Here is a 22,462-nt window from a genome sequence, read left to right on the forward strand (position 1 = left end):
GCTTCATAACGTGTGCATATACTCCATACATGGGGACAGTACGATATAGGAAGCTAACAACCAGCTCATAACTAGCTAAAACACTGCTCACTTTCTGTTAGTAGTTTTATTGAGAGCTCAGTAATTGACTGGTCTGTAGTAAATGGCATTTGTTAATGTCAAAAGAATTTAGTCTCTGCTGCTTCAAAAAAAGTAAAGCTTATTGTATTATGTGCGTCATAAGCAAGTAATTTATAGCAAATCACACATGTGTTACAAAATCATATAAGATTATATTAACACACAAGATTTGGGTCAACTGTATCCCTGTTCCAGGGATCTTAATAAAATACTTTTCTCTTAAAATGTATTTCTCTGCTTTGTCTCTTTAGTACCTACCTACTGCTCGCAAATAGACACACATCCAGATCCAAGCTTACCTCCTGGTTTACTTCTTTGCACTCCTCATCTTCTCTCTTGACCTTGATCCATTGACTCTGCAGGTCACCTAGCTCACAGGTCACCATGAGAGACTCCCAGATGAGCAGATTTGTTACCATTCTGTGGTCGGATCATTGCTGTCCGATGGGATCTAGTTTGGAAGCTGATATACAACTGGGAGTATTGAGGATCACTGGCTCCATGCCATGTCCCTGACTGTCCTCATCTAATCATACCACTTTTGTTTTTTTCTCTTCTCTAATGAAATTTATTTCACTTTTTTGCTCCTCCAGAGGTTGTGTACAATAAATTAAGATGTTAATTAAATTTTACAAAAATGAAATAAACAAAAAAGTTGAATTTTTGTTAGCATGAAACTCTTCCTAAAAGAAACAAAGCCTATTTTTCGGAAGCTGTGATTAAACATTAGAGATAAGCTGTGAAACTTCAGGAAATATTTGAAAACTGAAAAAGTTAAAAAGGATGAAATTCTTCAGCCTATAATACACCCCAAACCAAAAAATGACTAATACAAATGAAGAATTTCAGTCTCTATCCTCTGCAGACATACACTATTCATTTACATAAGTTCATAAGAGGCTTATTTTGCGAGCTCTGAAGACCTCATTCAGTACATTAATTATGTCCCTGTTGTTCACTGAGATATACCGATCTTGATTTTTTAAACTAAGGCTGTGTTATACTCTTACAAGAAAATCATAAGAATTTATTCTGTAAGGTAAACATGTTTAAGCTATGACAAATAGCTGCTATAAATCACTGTTAGTTTCACCATCTGCCTCAGACAGTCAGCTGAAAAAACTACAAGATTTGACTCTTGCATGGCACTGCATGACATAGCTTTAGAAATATTATAAGGCTCACTGACATTCATCTCTGATGAGAAGACACGAGCATTGACAAATCTCCAAAAGTTGATTCTGTTCATCTGGACAAACTTCAGATCCTTTTTCTAATGCCAATAAGTCGGCTAAGCGCTACCACTTTATCACACATGTAGACCAGAAAAGTACATATTTAGGATGTGTGTCATGTTTAGCATACATTGTGTTTTGTTAAGTGCCAATGTAGATCCCACAGTATCTCCTGCATGAAGGAATGGGTGCTCTACCAAGTCTCATTAATCACTAATAGCATGGCTTAATTGTGTAACCATATTTGGTCACTAAGATGAATGTGTAAATGACAAATTTCTTGTCTTTTAAATTTTTTATTAGAGCATTATATCTAGTGTTTAACTGCAAAGTACCATTTGATTGAATTTATCATAAAGAACTATATTTGAATCAGAGGAAGAAAGCGGTGCCTTGGAAAATAAATTATCTTTAATTGACAAATTACATTGCCTCAATTAGTCTGCCAGTGAATTTGTCTTTATAATGTGTGGCTTTCTACATATAAATGTTCTTTCGTCTGCTATTTCCATCCCTATTTTAGCACTCTCTTAGAATATGAACATTTCAATATTCATGTGTTAATAGGAGACATTACAATTCAAATAAATCATAACAAGTCAAAATGACTCAGATCAAATTAGTTCAGACACTGTGCTGTCAAAGAGCTTAAGTCTGAATGATTTTTTTTTTATTTCAGCGACCATTTGTGTTATTTCCTATTTGCTTTTTTATTTTAATCAAAATCAAAATGCTTATTTCAGTGTTTTCCAAATATTTCAGATTCCACTGTAAATATGTTGCAGTTCTTTTATACAATTATTACACTGAGACTCATCGAACCATTATTCCCTCTGCTGTGTTTTTTCACTGCCTGACAGAAAAAAACTGGTATATGTCAGGTGGTGAAATAAATCTTCCCAGATGAATAACTGTTCCATAACCACAAACCATTTTGAATACATACACCGAAACTTGATGTGCACCTCCCTGAAAACGTAACTACACATCACGTATGCAGTGCACATCTGTTGGGATTGGCCTGTTCAGTTCTTGCTTTGTGTTTCTGGTGACTTTCCATCACAGTTTTTGAATGGAATAGGGGGAACAATAATCATCACCTCAGTAATGAGGAACAATAAACATTGCCTCAATATAAAGACTCAGAGATGTGAACAAATTACTGGAGAGAGGTTCCCGAGTATTGGAATGAATGTGAGAGAACGTACCAAGAGTCTTATTTAAAAGTGTCTCAAGGGTCTAGAGAGAGTATCAGTAAAAAGAGAAAATGTCCAGTGAGCGCAGTTCCCAGAGAGAAAATGCCCTGTTCATACCAGAGGAGAGTGACCAGCCTGGTTTGAACGTATATGAAGGCATTAGGAACTAAAATATTACAGTAATAATAATGTAAATACATTACAACCAAGATAAGCAGAAAAACATCTATGGATGTAGGTATAGATGTAAATACACCTATAAATATAAATATAAAAGAACAAGTATGTGTGTGTGGCGGGACATGGTTGGTGGTGCGGGTGCGGCGAGGTGGATGTACCTGATCAACGATCATGCCGTGCCTGCTTTAAAAGGGTGAACTAGGACCTGTCTTGGTAGTAGTTGGTGATGTGTGTGGCTGCGAGCTGCAAAGCAGTAGCTGAGTATTGTTAAAACAGCAACCATGAGAATAAAGTATGCAGAAAAGCATGGAAATGTGGTGGGATCTGTCGTGGTTTGTTTACAGTGGTGCCAAAACCTAGTAGGGGGTCACAGCAGACCGAGGACTGGGCCAGCCAGGGAAGGCGCTGGCCCAGGTGGTGGCCGAGCTCGCACAATAGGAGCAGGCAGCAGTGTTACACCGCTGGCAGGAAGAGCTGTACACCCAGACCGAGAGTCTGAAGGAGGTGAACGAGGGTCTGGCAGTTCGGACCCGGGCCTGGCCGAGCATCAGACCACTCCCTGCCGTAGTGTGTCAATAACAAACATAGCAAAATTGTCATTTGTCCAACTCTCCAAGTCAGATAAAGAAAAAGTGTGATTCAGAGGCTACATTACAAACAGCAAAACAAAAAAAAATTATGTAGTTGTATTTTTAGTTAAACATATTCCTAAAACCTAATTTTTCCTTGCTTCCACCCTTCAAATGTTCAAGTAGAAAAATGTGTACTTATATTTAATGAACATGGTCTGAAAGCGTTACAAGTAAAATCAAAGTCAAAGACTTTCAGCTCAAAGTCATTAGGTTAGTGGACCTCTTCTATATATAAAACTTCTAATTTAAGTACATTCTTTTTAAATTTCAGATCAAGTGATTGTCAGTTTGTTGCCGATCAGTGGCACTGTGCTAAACTTGTTTTTTCTGTGCAAGTTTAAGCCTGGTACCTTACGCCACAAAGACAGTGAATGACTTCAGTGTGTTGAGAATGACTGACAAAATCATAAGTACACATGCAAAATGATAGCAATAAATATATATATATATATACAGCAGAGTGTGGTTGAATTTGATGGAGGAATTCAGCCTCCCAAGCCTGAGGACATAAACTGCTCCAAAGATTGAATGCTACCACAGTTCTGTATTGCCTGTAAGACATCTGTAGGGTGAACATGCTGTGGCTCAGGAAGTTATTTTCTTGTAAAAATCACCTCAATGATATCACAGATATTTAGTAGATGGGTACTGATGATGTCGTTTGCATTCGTTTCAATCACCTGCTGCAGAGTATTACAGTCTTGGGCTGTACACATTCCAAACCAATCTTATCAAAGTATGCAACATACTGACTATGGATTGGCAGTGAAAAAGATGTTTTTTTCAAAAGGTTCTCTGGACTCAGTGGGCAAATGAATAGTTTAAACAAACAGTTCAGTACTTGTTTATAAAGCAGCCTCCCTCGCTTTTATCAAAAAGGCCTTATGGGATCTTGATCCCAAGGTTAGGAAAGCTTGAGCTAGGACTTATAGGAGAAATAAAATGAAATAGCTGCTTTCCAAAGGCAAAGTAAGCATTTCTCATAGATATGCATGCACCCTCTGTCTTGTGAACGTGAAAGAGAGAGAACAGTGCAGCTGAGATCCGAAGATGGTACAATTGCCCACAGCAAGTAGCTGCAACAACTCTCCCTTCAAAACTTGAAAGGCCTGCTGGTCCTCTCTCATGTCTCCTGTCATCACAGTAGTCCACACTGGCAGGGGGTCCCCTCTACGTCCGTGTCATTTGCACAGCCCACAGCATGACGCTTTTCTTCTCTTGACTTTCATTTTTCCTTTCTCACTGACCAGCAGTACATAGAAACATTTGTGGGTGGGGATGTGGTTTGAGGGATAGTGGCCTATTATTTTTCTCTCTTTTTCTTTTTCGCTGTGTGCATTTAAGAAAATCCTTGAAATTTTTAAAAACTCTTTGCCAAAGCTGTGATTTGACATTAGCAGAACTGTCTGGGACTGTTATTGCACTATAGTAAGTACCAGTACTAAGCACTGCATATCACATATGTTGTTTTATGACTGAAAACCTCTTGTGTGGTCATTGTCAGGTCTTAAAATACATCAATGTCATTATTTATTTCACAGAAACGAAATGGTGAAACTATTTAATAGCCAGTAGAACCACTGAGCTGCAACAAGCTGAAGTAATCATTTTCTGCATGACTTTATCTGCCTCTCACATTGTCACTCACATTGAAGAATTTTGGCTCACTCTTCTTTTACAGTGTGGCTTCAGTTCGTTGAGTTATGGGACTTTGTTTACAGCATTTCAATTGACTTGATGTCTGGAATTTCACTGTAGTATTGCAGCACCTTGATTCTTTTCTTTAGTTGCTGTGCTTGGGATTATTGCCCTGCTCTATGAACCAGTTTCATCCAGACTTTAGCTGTTAGACCAACCTTGCACTTGAGTCTAGAATACTAGTATACAGAGGATTTCACGGCTGACTCAGTGACTACAAGGTGCCCTGTTCCTGGGGCTGCAAAACAAGCCCCAAAAACCATCACACCTGCACTACTGTGCTTAACAGCTTCTGTGAGGTGTTTGGTTTATTTCAAATGTGGAGCTGTGCTTATAGCCCAATATCTCCACTTTGGTCTGTTCAAAGGACATTATTCCACAAGTTTTATGGTTTGTTCAGAAGCAACTTTGCGAATGTAAACTGTGCTGTCTTAATGCATGCTCATCACCCAGGTAAGAAAATCCCACAAATATGATTCTATTCATCCGGACATTTTCTCCCAATGAAAGCACTACATCCAGATAAAAAGAATCAACTGTCTGGGCTAAGTCATGCTACAATGTTGTTTTCTCTGAAGAAGTCTTGATGCATGCTCAATCATCCAGGTAATTAAATCTCCAAAAGTTGATTCTGTTCATCTGGATGTAGCGTTTTGTGGGAGAAACGTTTCGTCACTCATCCAAGTGACTTCTTCAGTCTCAGCTGACTGCAGGTTTCCCCGATCTTATAAACAGTACATTTGCATAATGACTGAACCCAGCCCACTGAAGGAACAATGGGCTGGGAGGTCATTTGTGGAGTGGCACTCCAATTTCGTTGTACTCTGTAGAATGACAATAAAGGCTATTCTATTCTATTCTATTCTATTATATTCATTTCCTTAATCTTAATTATGAAAATTCTCATGACCATTGATCAACAGCCACTGACCAAAACCCACTGATCAAAGCCCACTAATCAATGGCCATGAGTACCATTCACAGAGAGTTGGGGAATGGCTGCAATCACAGCATTGTAAGATGGCGAAAGATGCACCCTTCTGACTTCAATCCTCAACCCATTGGTAGGCAGCTCTGAACACCACATTCAGAACACTTTGGATTTTGTTGAGAAGGTGAGAGATGTCATTATGGAGGCAGATGAGACCATGGTCTCGTACGACGTTACATCTCTCTTCACTTGCATCCCAGTCACGGAAGTATTAGTGTCATGGTCGGACGGTCCTTCCCGGGGCGACCTGCCTGTGTGTATGTGTGTGCTTCTCTCTCTCTCCTCCTCCACCCAGTGGCTGACACACCTGCACCTAATTTTCCACCCAGCTGTCACTGATCATCGTGGGCTGAGGTATTTAACTGTGTGTCCGGATGGCAGTCGACGCTGGATTGTACTGGAAGCTCGGTAGTAAAGAGTGTTTGTTACTTGTAACATAGCTTTAGCCGGCCACCCTTCTCACCTGTTGTTGTCACTTGTTTGTAGGAGGAAGTGATACGGAGCAGAAGGTTGGAGAGAAGGAGCCCGCTGGATTAAGCTCTCGGAGGAGAAACACACTCGGATAATCACTTGGGAGACTCACCTGCACACCACTGGGAATTTGGAGATGATCACCGTTGAATTTTTGCACTTCGCTTTGTGTTTTGAGACTGTTTTTGAGCACTGTAAATAAACGCACTGTTTGCTTCGCATCCAGAGCTCCGCGACTGAGTCTGTATTTCCCCATTACCCGTGACAATTAGAGTGAATTGTTAAATGTTGTCATTTCTATGCTTGCCAACTCTGATGAAAGAAATTCCATTGTCCTTCCCCCCAGATTCTTGAGGTTCTGGATGGGGGGGCTGTAATGTTTTATTGCAGATACATCCGGAAGATCTGCTTCTTTTGATGTAAGCTTCCTGCGTTTACGACCCTTTGGTCAGCAGGAGGTCTGACACACACACACACACACACACACACACACACACACACACACACACACACACACACACACACACACACACATTCTCGCATTCTTACAGAAGTTCACACATATACATACAATGCCTGTCTTAGAACCAAGGAGGCGTGGCTTTGTTCTGACGTGTTTTGTGTGAACTGTCTCTCAATAAAAGGTAGCAGGAGGAGGTCAGATCTGGAGGTCATTCTCGTGGTGGACACAGACGAGGCCTCCCTTGCGCAAATAATCGATCGATCGACTGTCTTGTTTTCTTCATGATGAATACGTCTCTAGAATTAGCGGGGCTTGTGGAAACACAGACCCAACAGGAAGCATTGGAGGTAGTGCGTAAGAGATTACAGGATGACCCCAACCTCAGCAACAGGACCACTTTCATGCCTTCCTGTTCAACTGAAATGCCTTGGTTTTTCAGTGGAGTGTGTGAGAGAGTTTCACTAGTGTGTGTGGGAGCGTTTCACTAGTGTGTGTGAGAGATAAAATTTCAATAGTGTGTGTGAGAGTGTTTCAGTAATAATGTCCCTTACGGCACCTCATATATCTGCTCCTGAATGATGGACTTCAAATTATTTTTAAATGACCTTATAACCCTTCCCAGATGGTAGGGGAGCCACATCTCTTAGATAACTGTCTTTCCTCCATGATATTATGTTAAAACACATATCCACACCAGCAAAGTAACAAAGCGTATGCTCTTTTAGAGATAGTCACACTTGCTGATGACAAGACTTGGCTTTCATTTACCTATGGAAACAGTAACTGTCTGCTTTCAATAGTTTTCACACACTGTTTCTTCATTTTCCCTTAATTTTTACAAAGTACATAGTGGCACAGGAAATGCATAGGAGGAGGACATGTCATGACAAAACATCATGTTCAGTCATTCATCTGCAGTTGTATTTACGCAAGTTGTAAGCACTACTAAGGACAATAATATTGTTATGTCCTGATATGTAAAACCTTAGAATTTAAACAGGCTGTATTTTCTTTGCACCTTACTGTAAAGGCTTCTTGTTATATTGAGTACTGATAGAATGTATGTAAAGTTGTTTGAAAGAAAAAAATATCCTCTATAGACTGATTCACTTACTATACTACATACTGTGTTGGTATTCACTAACAGTATTAGACTTTTTATTAAGAAAGGGATCTCATACATCGAACTTTTAAAAAGAAGAATTATTTGGAAAAAAAAAAGTTTGAATTGATGAAAATGATTCTCGAACATTAATGACTTATACTAAAATTACACTTTTAATTAAGCCTGTACTTAAAATAGTGCAGCCTGCATTCAGCTATGCTAGAGTCTGCCCACCTATTATTAACAGATTAATCACTTTAGTAGAAAGTGACTGAAGATGGACTTTAACTTTTGATTAGCGTTTAAGCTTGATGACAGCAAAAATCTTGCACAAACCAGAAATATAAGCAATATTTGAGCTGCAAATCTTCCCAATGTAATGCTAATGATGTCCCCTTACATGGGAAATTTGTGAAACATCCTAAATCTAATCTATTTTAGTATCAGGGTAAATAACTCTAACAGTAGCAAACATTTGAAAATTTCCTCATATCTACATGTCAACAATCCCCTTTGAAAAAAAATGATGTAAACATCTTTTATGCTTACATTTCTCCTTTTCTTTAGATCCCAACCACATTATCTTCACACTTCTGTCAGTGTTCCTACAAGACAATTGTAGAGATAGTCAACGAGGTAAGAATTGTTATATAATGTCGCATTGCACAAGGATTTGTCTCAGCTGAATGAGGACAAGACTCTGTGCTCCGTCTTTCAATATTAGCATAATCTCCTGTGATCCATTTGACCCAATGCTGTGCCCTCTCATCTATAGAGCAGCTCTAAGAAATGACTGCATGCTTTGACGGTTAAGATTATTGAGCATGTGAGTTGCTAGTAGTTCTTACTGTAATTTAGATAGTTACATCAGTTTTAAATTTGTTTTAACCTTACAATTCACACCGAGCCCACTGGTCTATCATACAACCCCCCCCCCCCCCCCCCCCCCCACCACCACCACCACCACCACCACACAAAGAGACACACACACTCACACACTTTTCTTCTTTGTGCATGTGAAATACAAAATGTCAATTTTTTGATAATATTTGACCTCATTTCCATATGGTGTACCTCGATTGTAGACACAGGCTGCCTTTCTAGCATTTAAATTTCTTAAGTGTACTGGATGGCACCAGACCTCTGCAAGCTGCTTTGTCTTTGCCACCATATGGCATCTTGACAGTGTTTTCCTCACTAATTAGTCTTTAACACATATGCCAAGTCCAAATGACTGTAATGTCAAGCTGCACTGAGGATCCATGTTGCATCAGAAATTAGTTGCTATATATTAGTGCAGGACAACACTTAGCTTTAGTTAAGGTTACTGCACAAACATTGACTGAGTACATTTATTCAGATCTTAATAGTGGGGCAGTAATTCTAATTAAATCCTATGAATCGTGATGGATAAGAATCACAAGTGTCATATGTCCTATAAATTCCTTTAATGCTTTTGCCAATAAAATCTCCTTTCACACATTTTATTTTGATCGTTACACAAAAAATCTTATGTCATATTTTTGGTACTCTTTGTACCAGTCATTGCAGCAGTCTAAAGTAAGAGAGGGCTGTAATTTGATGTTCCTGAAGTAGCTAATCTTTAAAGGCAGAGCCAGTGTCTGTGTATTGTTGCTTCACCACCAACTAAATCTGTCACCTTATAAGGATATGTAATTATAATTTATTTTCTTACTAAAGTAGTCAAACAGCCATTTATCCCAGAATGAGTCACTTATTCTCAGTAATGTGAACCAGATCTTCACCATGGTTCTACAGGAATCATATGACCTGGAACAACTGGCCCAATACTTCCTACTCTTTAACATTAGAACCACTAAGGAACTCATTTTGACACCTTAACATTTTAAAAATCATCTGATATTCTACGACTTTTCCTAAAATTGAGTTATTTATAATACAGTGAGATAACAATAAAACTGTTCACGCATATTTTGATATGAAAGTACATGATAATAAATAAATATATATATCAGGGACTGTAGTTAGTTAAAGTTTAATAATTACTGCAGGACTGAATGGGTCGCAGACTGAATGTTGAACCAAAACTGAATTAAGCAGAGAGCCTTGATCATGGAGAACTAATCTGAGTAAATAAAGAGTGAAATCCAGTGTCACGGTCCGGGGCAGCGGCCGTGTGAAGAGTGGAAAAGAGGACTCAGATGCAGCACTTACTCAGATGTGAAGGTGATTTATTGACAATACTGAACATAAAGTGGAGATGGCAAAACAGAACTAAGGACGAACTAAAGTGGGAGAAACTACTCAAAGGGAGTGGCAAACCTGAACATGAAGGGAGAACAGCAGGGAGAGCACGCAGGGGATTCACTGGGTATGAACACAGACGACGCGACGAGGAGCAGAGGAAATCACACACTATAAGTACACAAAGAGACACTGGGAAATCACACACAGGTGGGGGAAACAGCTAGACCTGATTAACCTGACGAGACAGGGGAACACTAACACCAGGGACCAACAGAGGGAGCACAAACCCAGAACCCAGTGTCTAAAATCCCAAACACAAACCATCCCAAAACAGCCATGAATAATAATGAAAGTAATAACAATAAAGAACATAAACATAAAGTCACTGAGTCATGGTCGCAGGACCATGACATCCAGAGCAGAGCACCCAAATCAGACTGTTCAGGCCTAAGAAGTAGAGCTGAGGCCTGCAGACTGAGGAAGAACAGCATGGACTGTGAATGAATGGCTGCAGATCCGGTGAAGCGCAACTCTTTTTTTTTTTAGCCCAGGTAATACCCATGATTTTCTTATACATTATTTAAATTATGCAGATGTTACTTATTGTTGTAATCTTTATTTGTTATCTCCATCCATCCATCTATTCGCTTCCGCTTATCCTTTTTCAGGGTCGCGGGGGGCGCTGGAGCCTATCCCAGCTGTCATAGGGCGAGAGGCGGGGTACACCCTGGACAGGTTGCCAGTCTGTCGCAGGGCCGTTTGGATTATCCAATTAACCTATCCCCACAAGCTGCATGTCTTTGGATGGTGGGAGGAAGCCGGAGTACCCGGAGGGAACCCACGCAAACACGGGGAGAACATGCAAACTCCACACAGAAAGACCCCGGCCTGATGTTGGAATTGAACTCAGGACCTTCTTGCTGTGCGGCAACAGTGCTAACCACCGTGCCACCGTGCTGCTTATTTGTTATCTTTATTCTAATATTTACTTACAAAATTATTATAATAATAAAACCTGAAAACCTTAAATCTAAAGTACTTTTGTCTAATCTTACTTACATTAAAAAGAATATCCAAATTAACAAATTAACTTGTTCAAGCAAAAACCTGTTTGTCAATACTTCTGTTGTGGGATGGGATCAAAATGAACAACCAAGACATTCTAGGAAGTTTGGAATTGTGGTCTTTCCAGTATCCATTGTTTCCAGTCACGTGAGATGAGCACAGGGGGGCATTGGCCACCCCCACAAATTTGTTACATTGTCCCCCCCTGACAAGACTGTCCTTTAAGTAATAACTCTAATAAATGTGACGGACAGAAACAACTGTTCTGAATAAATGTGATGCCAGAAGATTATTTTGTTCTGTACCAGTAAATAGTTGGTTTTGAAACACATGGAGGTCTTTGTGTGGTGTTATTATTTTCAGGTATTTTATCCATATTAGGCTGCAGAAAAGCTGTTGCCAATCCCTGGACTGATCACTGGTGCATTTTATGGCCAACACAGAGACAGGCAACACTTCACACTCTTACATGATCTAATACTTATTTGTCTTTCTTGAACAACTGCATTCTGGGAGACTGAATCTTAAGCTGCTAAGAATCATTACAGTGATGGCTGGGGCTTCCAGTAAATCATTCAATCAATTCAAACAGAATATTCTGGATTTAAAAATCTTATTTGGTTTTCATATGTGCCTATTTTCAGTGATATCAACTTTAATAGCATAATTTCCATAGGGATTAATAAAGTATTCTAATTCTGTTTCTGGAAACTAACCAGGCATGCAATTCTTTCTCTCTTTTTTGCCATATTTTACAAGTAACCTATATTTGACAACAGCACAATAAAACTGGAAATTCAGTTTTTGCTGAGCCACACTCCTGTTTTTAGTGGCCTTCATATGGCCACCCCAATGAAAAAGTTCTGTAATAGTGGAAAGTCAGTAGTACTGCAGGACAAAAGTGTTGTTTTGTTCACCTGTCTCAAGCGAAGACAACTTGGATCATCTATCCATGGAAGAAAAACAAAGATGTAAAGGCAAATTGCGAATTTTGGGGGTTTGTGATCCATATTTTGCCCCAGCAGCTTTATTTAAATCCCTGAAACTGGCTAAGTCTCTCCTTGAGCTCTATGTGTCTGTGTAGTTATCTGTAACGTATTCTACGAGCACATTGTAGAGAATTGCTCACCTTACACTGCTGCCAAGATGAAAGGTTTCAAAGTACACACAATTACATGTGTAAATAATAATAATGTCACCATGTGGGAGGTAAAGAACAAGAAATTCTCCATTGTTAGCAAAGGTAAGGATTACAGGCATAGCTACAACAAACCATCAAGCACAATTCTTAGGTAGAGTGTTTGGACAAATTCATCCTTGGATATCGTAGAGAAGATAAAGCGCATTTCCAGTGTTCTGCAGCCAAGATTAAAACTGCACTGTTTCTCCTGAAAACAAGGTTTAACTAATGAGCTCAATTCTTTTTCCAGTACTGTGGCACGAACCTTCTCAGGGATGCAGTTTGTGGTCCCCTTGAAGTTAGAATATACTGTTTCGTCCCCCAGTTTATCAACTCAACTTCCAAATAAAATTGCAGAGGCATGTTAACCAGTACAGTACTATGTGAATCCCAGAAATCCTAGGGGCCACCAGAGAATTGTTAAGCTACCTTGGTAGCCTTAGCCACAGTGATGGGCCATGATAAGATGGCAGTTCATGGAGTGGATCACTGGCTATAAGAAAAAGAAGACCATACATTAAATGCAATACCATAGTCCTGCAAACAAGCACTAATATTGTTCCGGGGAAATAAAAATGATGTCTAACATTCATCAGTAATCTTATAGCTTTGATAATAAAATATAGATATACAAAGTATATATAAAGATTAATATACACTTTGCAATGTTTAAACACATGGTGAACTCTGCATGTTTTAAATGTGTTTCCTTTCAGTTTCTGAGAGCAAGAATAGGCTTTGAACAGACAAAAAGCACACATGGAAAATCTTTAAATGAGGGGAAAAAAAGACAATTGCAGACTTTCCTATAACAGAGTGGTTATGTAAGTTAAAACCAAGAAAATTGATTTATCTTTTTTGTCAAAAGATATATAAAAACAGTGCTTAGATTGCGTCGCATTGTAGGTTTAATTTTCCTGCACTACATTGTGCAGCTTTGTCTTTTTTTCCTCTGTGTTGCATTTTCGAGGACTTGCAAATTGTCTGAACACTCAGATGCTCAGCAACAAATTGCTGAAATGGAGATCTTCTTCCTGTCAAAATCAATCTTTTACACCAAATCCCTCAGAATAAAATTAACATAATGACTATATTAGTGAAGACCATGGGTTTATCAGACTCATGTCACAGTCACAAAGTATCTAGGTTTAACTGATTGGTTGCTAAGGGTGTCTTGATGTAGTTTTCTCAGTCTGAGAAAAGTGAAGAAATGTTGCAAGCTGACAAACCTGGACTAGATACATTTCCTGCGCATATCTGACTCCTAACAATGCCAAATCAAGTATCAAGTATCAAATCATATCATGATACTAATGGTTTACTCTGACTAACCTTTTAGGCTCTCTGTCCGTCATTTGAAAAAACAAAAACAAAACAAATGAGTTAAAATCAGGTAACTTGTTTAATATGATAATCTTAAAATAATAATAATAACGTGTAATTAATGTGTAACTAATTCTTGGGACTTACTAGTCCAGGCCACTAAATTCCAACTCAGTGATTTACCACGCACAGATCTAGAGCAGAGTTGCTGATAATGGGATTGACTGAACGTAGAAGGCGTGATCAGTGTGTCTTCAGTTTTGAATAAATCCCAACAGTGTTACTAGCAAAGCACCCCCCACACCATCACACCTCCTTGTCCATGCTTCACGGTGGGAACCATTCATGTAGAGACCGTCCGTTCACCTTTTCTGTGTCACACAAAGTTACAGCGGGTGGAACCAAAGCTCTCAAAATGTCTGTGAAGGTTCTCAAATCTTAGCTCTTAGCTCTCAAATCTTAGACTCATTAGACTAAAGCACAGATTTCCAATGGTCTAATGTCCATTCCTTGCGTTTCTTTGTTCAAACAAATCTCCCCTCTTGTTGCTTTTCCTTAGTAATCGTTTCTCAGCAGCAGTTTGACCATAAAGGCCTGATTTGCACAGTCTCCTCTGAACAGTTGATGTAGAGATGTGTCTGCTACTGGAACTCTGTGTGGCATTTATCTGGCCTAGAGCTCAGATAAATGAGGTGCTGTTTCTTGGCTCTTTCAAAGGAAGAGTACCCAGCCACTGGTACAGATATGTGGATGACACCTGGGTCAAAATCAAGACACACGAAGTGGAATCCTTCACTGCGCACATTAACGCTGTGGATAAAAACATCAAGTTCACCAGGGAAGACACAAAGGACAACTGTTTGCCTTTCCTGGACTGCGCTGTGCACATTGAAGAGAACGACAAACTCAACATCGAAGTTTACCGGAAGCCCACACACACGGACCAGTACCTCCTCTTTGACTCCCATCACCCTTTGGAACACAAACTTGGAGTAATTAGGACCCTACACCACCGGGCAGAACATGTTCCCTCTAAGCCTGAAGGAAAAAAGAAGGAACACACACATGTAAAGGAAGCACTCAAAATGTGCAGCTATCCTAAACGGGCGTTCTTAAAGTCAGCAAAGAAGCACAGAAAAGAAGACCAGACACCAGCGAGGGAGGATAAGAAGGACAGACGCAACAACATTATCATCCCCTATGTAGCCGGTGTATCAGAAAAACTCAGGAGAGTTTTCTCCAAGCACGACATCCCGGTGTATTTCAGACCCAGCAACACGCTCAGACAAAAGCTGGTTCACCCGAAAGACAAAACGCCAAAACACAGACTTAACAATGTGGTGTATGCTGTACAGTGCAGCGAGGAATGCCCAGACCTCTACATTGGAGAGACCAAACAGCCACTTCACAAGCGCATGGCACAACACAGAAGAGCCACCTCCACAGGACAAGACTCAGCAGTCCATCTGCATCTTAAGGATAAAGGACACTCTTTCGAGGATGCCAATGTTCACATTTTGGACAGAGAGGACAGATGGTTTGAAAGAGGAGTGAAAGAAGCCATCTATGTCCACTGTGAGCGACCATCTTTGAACAGAGGCGGGGGTTTACGACACCAACTCTCTGCCATCTATAATCCAGTTTTGAGATCCCTTCCCAGACGCCTTAACGCCCACTCACATCCTGGGCCATCTGACCTCAGGAATTCGCATGATAAGGTGGGGCCAGGTTTCACAATGAACACACCCGAAACTCTGGCTGATTGGGACCCACACCCAGTTTCCCACCTTGGCTCAGGCGATTAGAGGATCATCAGGGGGTCCTTTTGTCCCTCCGTGGGGGGTTACTCCCACTAGGTTTATATCTGGGACTCTCCACCATTTGACCTTATAACTGAAGAAGCTTCTCGGATGAGAGGTGAAACGTCTTCAAGCAACTTAAAGAAGTCCAGACGCTTTTCTTTCCAAGCTCCTTTGACCCCGAGGTGCTGTTAACTTGTGATTTCTGGGGTTGGTGACTCAGATGAGTTTATCCTCAGCAGCAGAGGTGACTCTTGGTCTTCCTTTCCTGGAGCGGTCCTCATGTTTCAAGGTAACGCTTGATAGTTTTAGGGACTGTGGATAAAAGCATACCTGAGGCAAGCTTCCTGGGAGCTCACTTGCCTTTGCCTTGGTGGCACCAGCCATTTTAACCAACCTGCTATTCCATTTTAAGATAAAACCTCTTCTCACTAACACTCTGGTATTCATCTTTATTTTTTTTATGTTGTGGCTTTGAGCCGAGTTGTAACATAAGTGGGGGCTCGTCCGGGATCTTTGGACATTTTAGTGGAGACTGAATATCAGTTTGTTTTACTTTAAAGTGGGTGAGTGATGGTGCTCACTGTGATTGAGCAACGTCCCTTTAGTAAGTGTGTTTCAGCTGGGTGCTGTGCTGCCCTTCCATCGAAGCACTTGTTTGTTGTTTTAATTTGTTGTGTTTGGTGGTTATCCTGGGTGGGGGTATGCTTCGGAGTTTGGTAGGAGACCATATCTCTGGTCCACTGCCTGCTCTCGAGTTCGCATTTAAAGTTGCCTCGAGCCTGGTACACCACTGAAGACTAGGTAGGTAAAGTTAGGTTTTTATTGTTTTTAGCATTTTAGGCTGGGAGTTACACATAGTAAATCAGTGGCACCAAACTTGGTAGGAGGTTTGAGACCATTCATTAATTATGGTCTGTAGCTGAGGCGGGTAGGTCGTTTTTATGTTGGCATAGTGTGTACACCGTGTGTGCATCTAATATGTCAGTGTTGATATATGCTAATGAGATCCTCGTGTGGTGCGTGTTTTGTGCTGTGACCTTTAGTGTTGTGGGGAATATGGCTACCTTTGTTAGGTCACTTGTGAGTGTTGTTGGCCAGGTGATGGCAATAACACTGTGGGGTGCTGAGCCACCCTTGATGTGATCATTGTGTGGCCATAACTCCAATTTGTGGTTGGTCACTAGTATGCTTGCTTTACTGAACCTTGTGGATTAAAATAACTTGTTGTGGTATGAGGCCAATTATATGTGACCGTTTGTGTGGTGGAGACCACAGATCACTTGTGTTATTATTCGTGGCTGCTCTCATTTTGTGTTGTAGCAGGTTGAATAATCATTTTGGGTTTGACTGTTGTACCCCTTTGTGTTGGTCACATGTTACTTTTTGTGTGTTCAGTGTGGCAACTTCAAATCCTCATGCAGGGGCATCCCTGTTTAAAAGCTTATTTTTGAGGGATCAAGGCTTCAGAGGGGCTTTTAATTTGTTTAGGGGTCCTAGAGGAACCCTTTTGAGGGAGGAGGTGTTACGTCCCTCTGCAGCCCCTAATCATCTCAATGTGTTCAGCTGGTGCTAATTGGCCACAACTAGTCAGGTGTGGATAAAAGCATACCTGAGGCAAGCTTCCTGGGAGCTCACTTGCCTTTGCCTTGGTGGCACCAACCATTTTAGCCAACCTGCTATTCCATTTTTAGATAAAACCTCTTCTCACTAACACTCTGGTATTCATCTTTATTTTTTTTATGTTGCGGCTTTGAGCCGGGTCGTAACAAAGTTCATTGAGAGAAGGCCAAGAGTTTGCAGCGCTACTTCCTATTTGAGGAATCTAAAATATAAGACCTATTTAGAGTAATTTATCTTTTTTTTCTCCTTTCTACATAATTCCATTGCTTCATATATCTGATGTCTTCATTATGTATCTACAATGTCGAAAGTAGTAAAAATAAAGAAAAACCATTAAATGACAAGGTGTGTGTGTTCATTAACCACACTATTAAAAGTGACTGAAGAGCAGACCTTTTTTTGACAATTTACTGACAAGCAATGCCATGGCCCAGTGAGGCCTTTTCTCTCCTTAATCCATGATAAATCAACAGATGAATGCTATATCAGTGCATTTAAAGGGGGGCCATCACCAGGCTGAAAAACCAAAACAAACCTAGAGACAGCAAAAACCGTTTAGGATTGAACATTCTTTAAACAAGGAAAGCATTAGTCAGCTTAGAAATGCCAAAAGACCCGAAGAGTTATGAAGATAATTTCAGTGGATGATGCAAAATCTTTTCTTGGTTGAGAAAAATACCTTGATATTATCTATTTAAATCAAGGACACTCTTTAGGAGCTAGATACCCATAGTTAAATTCAGTCAAGAGTCACGATGAATAGAAATGCAGGGCATTCATAACAAGAGCCAAACCCCCATTTACACTCAGAAACAGGAAGGTGCGGTTTAGATTTTTGTTTTGGTGTTTATGTAAGACACCTAACAAACCTGCACATGCACAGTTCTGGTGAAGAAAATCAATAGATTAAAACCAAAATTAATTTCACTGGAATGATGAGGCATGAAGACAAAACTATGGAGAAGGAAAGAAACTGTTCATGATCCGAAGCATACCATGTCATCTGTCAAAGGGGTTGGAGGCATTATCTGGTCGTGAATGGCTGCCAGTGGAACTGGGTCACTAGTGTTTACTGCAGATGTGACTGCTGATAGAAGTAGCAGGATGAATTTTGAAGTACACAGGCAAAATTGCAGAAACTGATCAGACAGTCCCTCACAGTGCAAATGGATAATGACCCAAAGCATTACTGCAAAAGCAATCTAAGAGTTTCTCAAAGTAGAGAAAAGGGATATTCTTCAATGGGCAAGTCACTCACCTGATCTCAGCCCAATAGAGCATGCTTTTCAATTACCGAAGACAAAATGGAAAGCAGAAAAACTCACAAACCAGCAGCAACTGAAGGTGGCTGCAGTAAAGGTCTAGCTGAGCATCAAAGGAAGAAATACAGTATTTGGTTCTGTCCATGGGCTGGTTCTAAACTTAATGCAGTCATTGAGTGGAAAAATGTTCATCCAAATATTAAAAACAATCCTCATATTTAAAATGATGTTAGCATGTCCATATAATAATATATTAAAACTCTCTGGGTTAGAGCTGGGGCAGCACAGTGGCACGGTGGTTAGAGCGATTGCCTCATAGCAAGCAGCTCCAATTTACCATCTGACTGGGACCTTTCTTTGTGGAGCTTTTCTGTGTCGGTTCTCTCTGGGTACTCTGGCTCCCTCCCACACTCCAATGACATACAATTAATGGGGTTGGGTGATATGTGATATTAAATTGCCAATAGGTGTGAGTATTAATGTTGCCTGGGATAGGCCCCCTGGTACCCTGGATTGAGCAAAAAAGGATGAATGGATGGATTAAAGCTAAAACTCTGCTTTTTCAGTCCTATGTTGACTTTTATTTCAGATTCAGTCTAGAGAGTGAACTTGGAGAGTCCTCAGCTATTGAAACAGCAATTTGCCCTGGATTCCTCTCACCACAATGGTAAGAATAGCAATATCAAGATTACCTGGTCCTGCCACCAGAACTCAGAGCTCTGGAGCCTGCTGGGTTATGGTGCGCATCCCAGGATCATCCAGGGATATGAAGAAAAATAAAATCTTATAACCATATCAAGCTTGCTGTCTGTCATGGGAAAATAAAACGCAGTGGCAGGTGGTCGTGATACTCAACATCCTGGATCTTCATGAGTTCCCTTCACTGGCCTTTTGATCCCAACCACCCAAGACACTTATTCCAGCTGCACATTGATTCCTGGGGCTGACAATCTGCTCCCCACTGTCGGCTCTGCACCTGATGCTGTAGTGCTTTTGTGCAATCCAAGTGAAGAGAAAAGCTGTATAGGTGTCATAAACCATTGGCTGGTACAGAATACACTGTCTACATTTCTGGTCCAGCCTCAGGGGAGCATCTAGACTTGGGGAGGGTAGCTATCAATGACTCAGCAGGATACTGCTGTTGGCCGGCAGGCTGCTGCCAATGCCAGTTTTTTACAACCTCACAATAAACGTGTGAGCACAAATATTATTGCAGACTCCATAATAAAAAATGCTTGAGTTAAAAGGCCTTGCACTCTCTGCTATCCTGGTGCCAAAGAATTTGACATTGCAGTGTCCCAGATATAATAAACTGCAACTGAGAAGTATACATGAATACGATTCATGTTGACACAAATGACAATATGCAACAGTCCTGAATACAGTCAATATATTAAAGAATACAGTATATATTTCTCAACCACTTCCCACTTCTGCCAAGTTGTGGATTGGAACATTTCAATAGGCCGCTTATCTGAGCTCCCAGCTCTCCTCTACTCATGTGTCTTAAAACAATATCAATTATTTGAACATCTTCTGGGGATGGGGAAAACTTTTTGGTAGAAAAGGTCTCCACCCATTTTATCTTCCAGATTATTAAGTTAAACAATCCTTTCAGATGTTCCTCAGAGACATGAGGTAGACCATCCTATACCGTTTATGATTTTAAATGACCAATCTATTAAAAAAAACACAGTTTGGTGTAATTGAGACACGTCGGGTCCAGAGGTTGTTATTATTGCACAACACACCACATTCCACACACCTTACAACACTCCCCAATCCCTGCTTCCGCATGGGCGGGTCGTGATTGCGGATGCTGTGCAGGTGCATGACCCCGCAGACCACGCCCCACCACACACAGGTTACAGCGTTTCTCTTTGGAGTTGTAACAAACAAAGACATTTTCAACATACCTATGAAAATCTCTTATACGGGTACATATTCTATTATATTTGCAAAACAAAATCTAGAGCATGTAGCTCGACATCCTGAAGATGAATTACTTTATAACTTGTCACTAAAGACTCTATTTTAAAGAAAATCATACACTTTAAAGACTCCATTAAAAGTGGCCTCTTATGATTAGGTATTCGTATTTGCCAGACCTACTACTACAAACTGCTGTTTGTTTATTTACTATTTTCAGTGCTGACAATTCATCTCTTGCTTTATTGGGATAACTTCAGTCACAGTTTTGTAATATATTGAATTTATTTCTTTGAAAATTGATGTTTGATGTCTAATAATAACAGTCCATAAATATTAAACAGTGACTTCAAGTCTTTTTCTGCCTCTTGAGAGCCCCTGTAAAGATTGACTGAAATAACTGCACAATTCGTTGATCAAGAAGTGGATTCAATTAAGGTCAGCTTACACTGACATCAAATAATCTTAAAGAATTTCTACTCAACTGCAATTGTAGCTTATTTCTCATTTGGGTTGTCTTAGCTTTAATGAGCCCACCATATCAAGCTCAAAATATTTTAGCTTATCAAACAGGCCAGAGAAATATTGTGCATTTGGGTCTTTTTTGGTCTTTTTCTATGTATTAAAAATGTGAAAAAGATGAAATAACACTTAGAAACACTGAGCACTAGAAACACCACTGATGTCAATTCCACCTCTGATGTTTTAAGTACATAGACCTTTGTGTCTTTTAAATACATACCCATCATCTGGCTTTTTCCCGACTTTTCCTAGGTTTAGCTTATTCATCAGTTTACAAATATTTTTAGACCACCAAGGGCATATTTTTAAAAACTAAAACTAATGATTCTCTTAAATTGAACCTTGAATAGTTATTTTGTCAAGTTTGACCTATAATAATACAAAAAAAGGTGAAAATGGATAAATTAACCTCTCCAAGAAATGGCACATTTGCCATTGCAGATAGAGTAAATGCTACCCCCCTGGAGGAGGTTGTGGAATGTTTAATGACTAGATCTTTTTACATAATATTTCTTATTTTAGTGAAAACTACACTCTAAAAATCCACAATCCAAAAATGAAACTCTTTAAAATTAACATATATTAAAAAAACAAGAACAAAACTGAACAAAACAAGTTCAGTTCGCTGGTTGGTGTTGAACTCTGTGACTGATTTTATTACAGAAGCCAAGCAATCCCTCTGGCTAAACATACCAAAGACACTTATCAGTGGCTTCCTCAAAGACTACTGGTAAATTCCCCTTTTGCTGTCAGCAGTGAACTTGATCAGTCAGCTAAATGACTGTATTCTGCTCTATTTTACTAATTCCTTTTAAACAAGTAAATTAGGAGAATCTACATATGGGTATTTTTAGCATGTCTGTAACTGTTCTGTACAGTGTTTTCTCTACTCAGATAACTTAAAGGTTTCTACCACTGATGGGCTGCTACCTCCCAGTTATTTGGCAGTCTTAGTGCTGTTGTAAGCTAATGTTACTATTCTTTTATAAACTTTATTAATTGTTGCTAGTTAATTTAGCTGAGCTAATGATACCAGCATTATACCCAGGTTTCATTGTATTCTGCATGCATAGAATATAAAATAAGATTCAAAGAAAATCCCCTATTTAGGAAATATAACTTCTGTTACAGCAGCTGGAAGGCTACTACTACAACTACTAGTATTGATGATAATAATAACAACAACAGCAATAATAATGATAATGATTAAACATTTTGAAACTCAACAAAGCTTTACAGAATTTTAAAATGTTAACATTAATGAATCTTGGTAGCCGACAAGCCACCCAGCACATATTGCACCCGACCCTTACAGCGCCACCTACGGGTGGTGGGCTTTGCCGGGCCACCAGACGCTCACCCTCGAGCACCCTCCCCAGATCGTGGATACAAGCGGTGGGAATGAGCTTTCTCTGAAGGGTGACTGGCCTCTCCCTTAG

The 22,462-nt window shown here is 39.9% G+C and overlaps 1 protein-coding gene across 1 annotated transcript; it reads left to right on the forward strand.

Moving 5' to 3' along the window:
• Positions 1-3,012: 3,012 nt before the first annotated feature.
• On the forward strand, positions 3,013-22,462 carry LOC146583482 (uncharacterized). Its single transcript, XM_085283052.1, has 6 exons — positions 3,013-3,295; positions 6,130-6,309; positions 8,659-8,727; positions 14,606-15,606; positions 15,911-15,979; positions 22,298-22,462. Exons 1-6 carry the CDS (start codon positions 3,013-3,015, stop codon positions 22,460-22,462), a joined length of 1,767 nt encoding a protein of 588 aa, XP_085139178.1.

This window comes from Mchenga conophoros, linkage group LG1, assembly GCF_057382185.1.
Source record: "Mchenga conophoros isolate Kocher_MC1m ecotype Shallow Benthic linkage group LG1, M_conophoros_male_GT1.1, whole genome shotgun sequence".
Classification (NCBI taxonomy): domain Eukaryota; kingdom Metazoa; phylum Chordata; class Actinopteri; order Cichliformes; family Cichlidae; genus Mchenga; species Mchenga conophoros.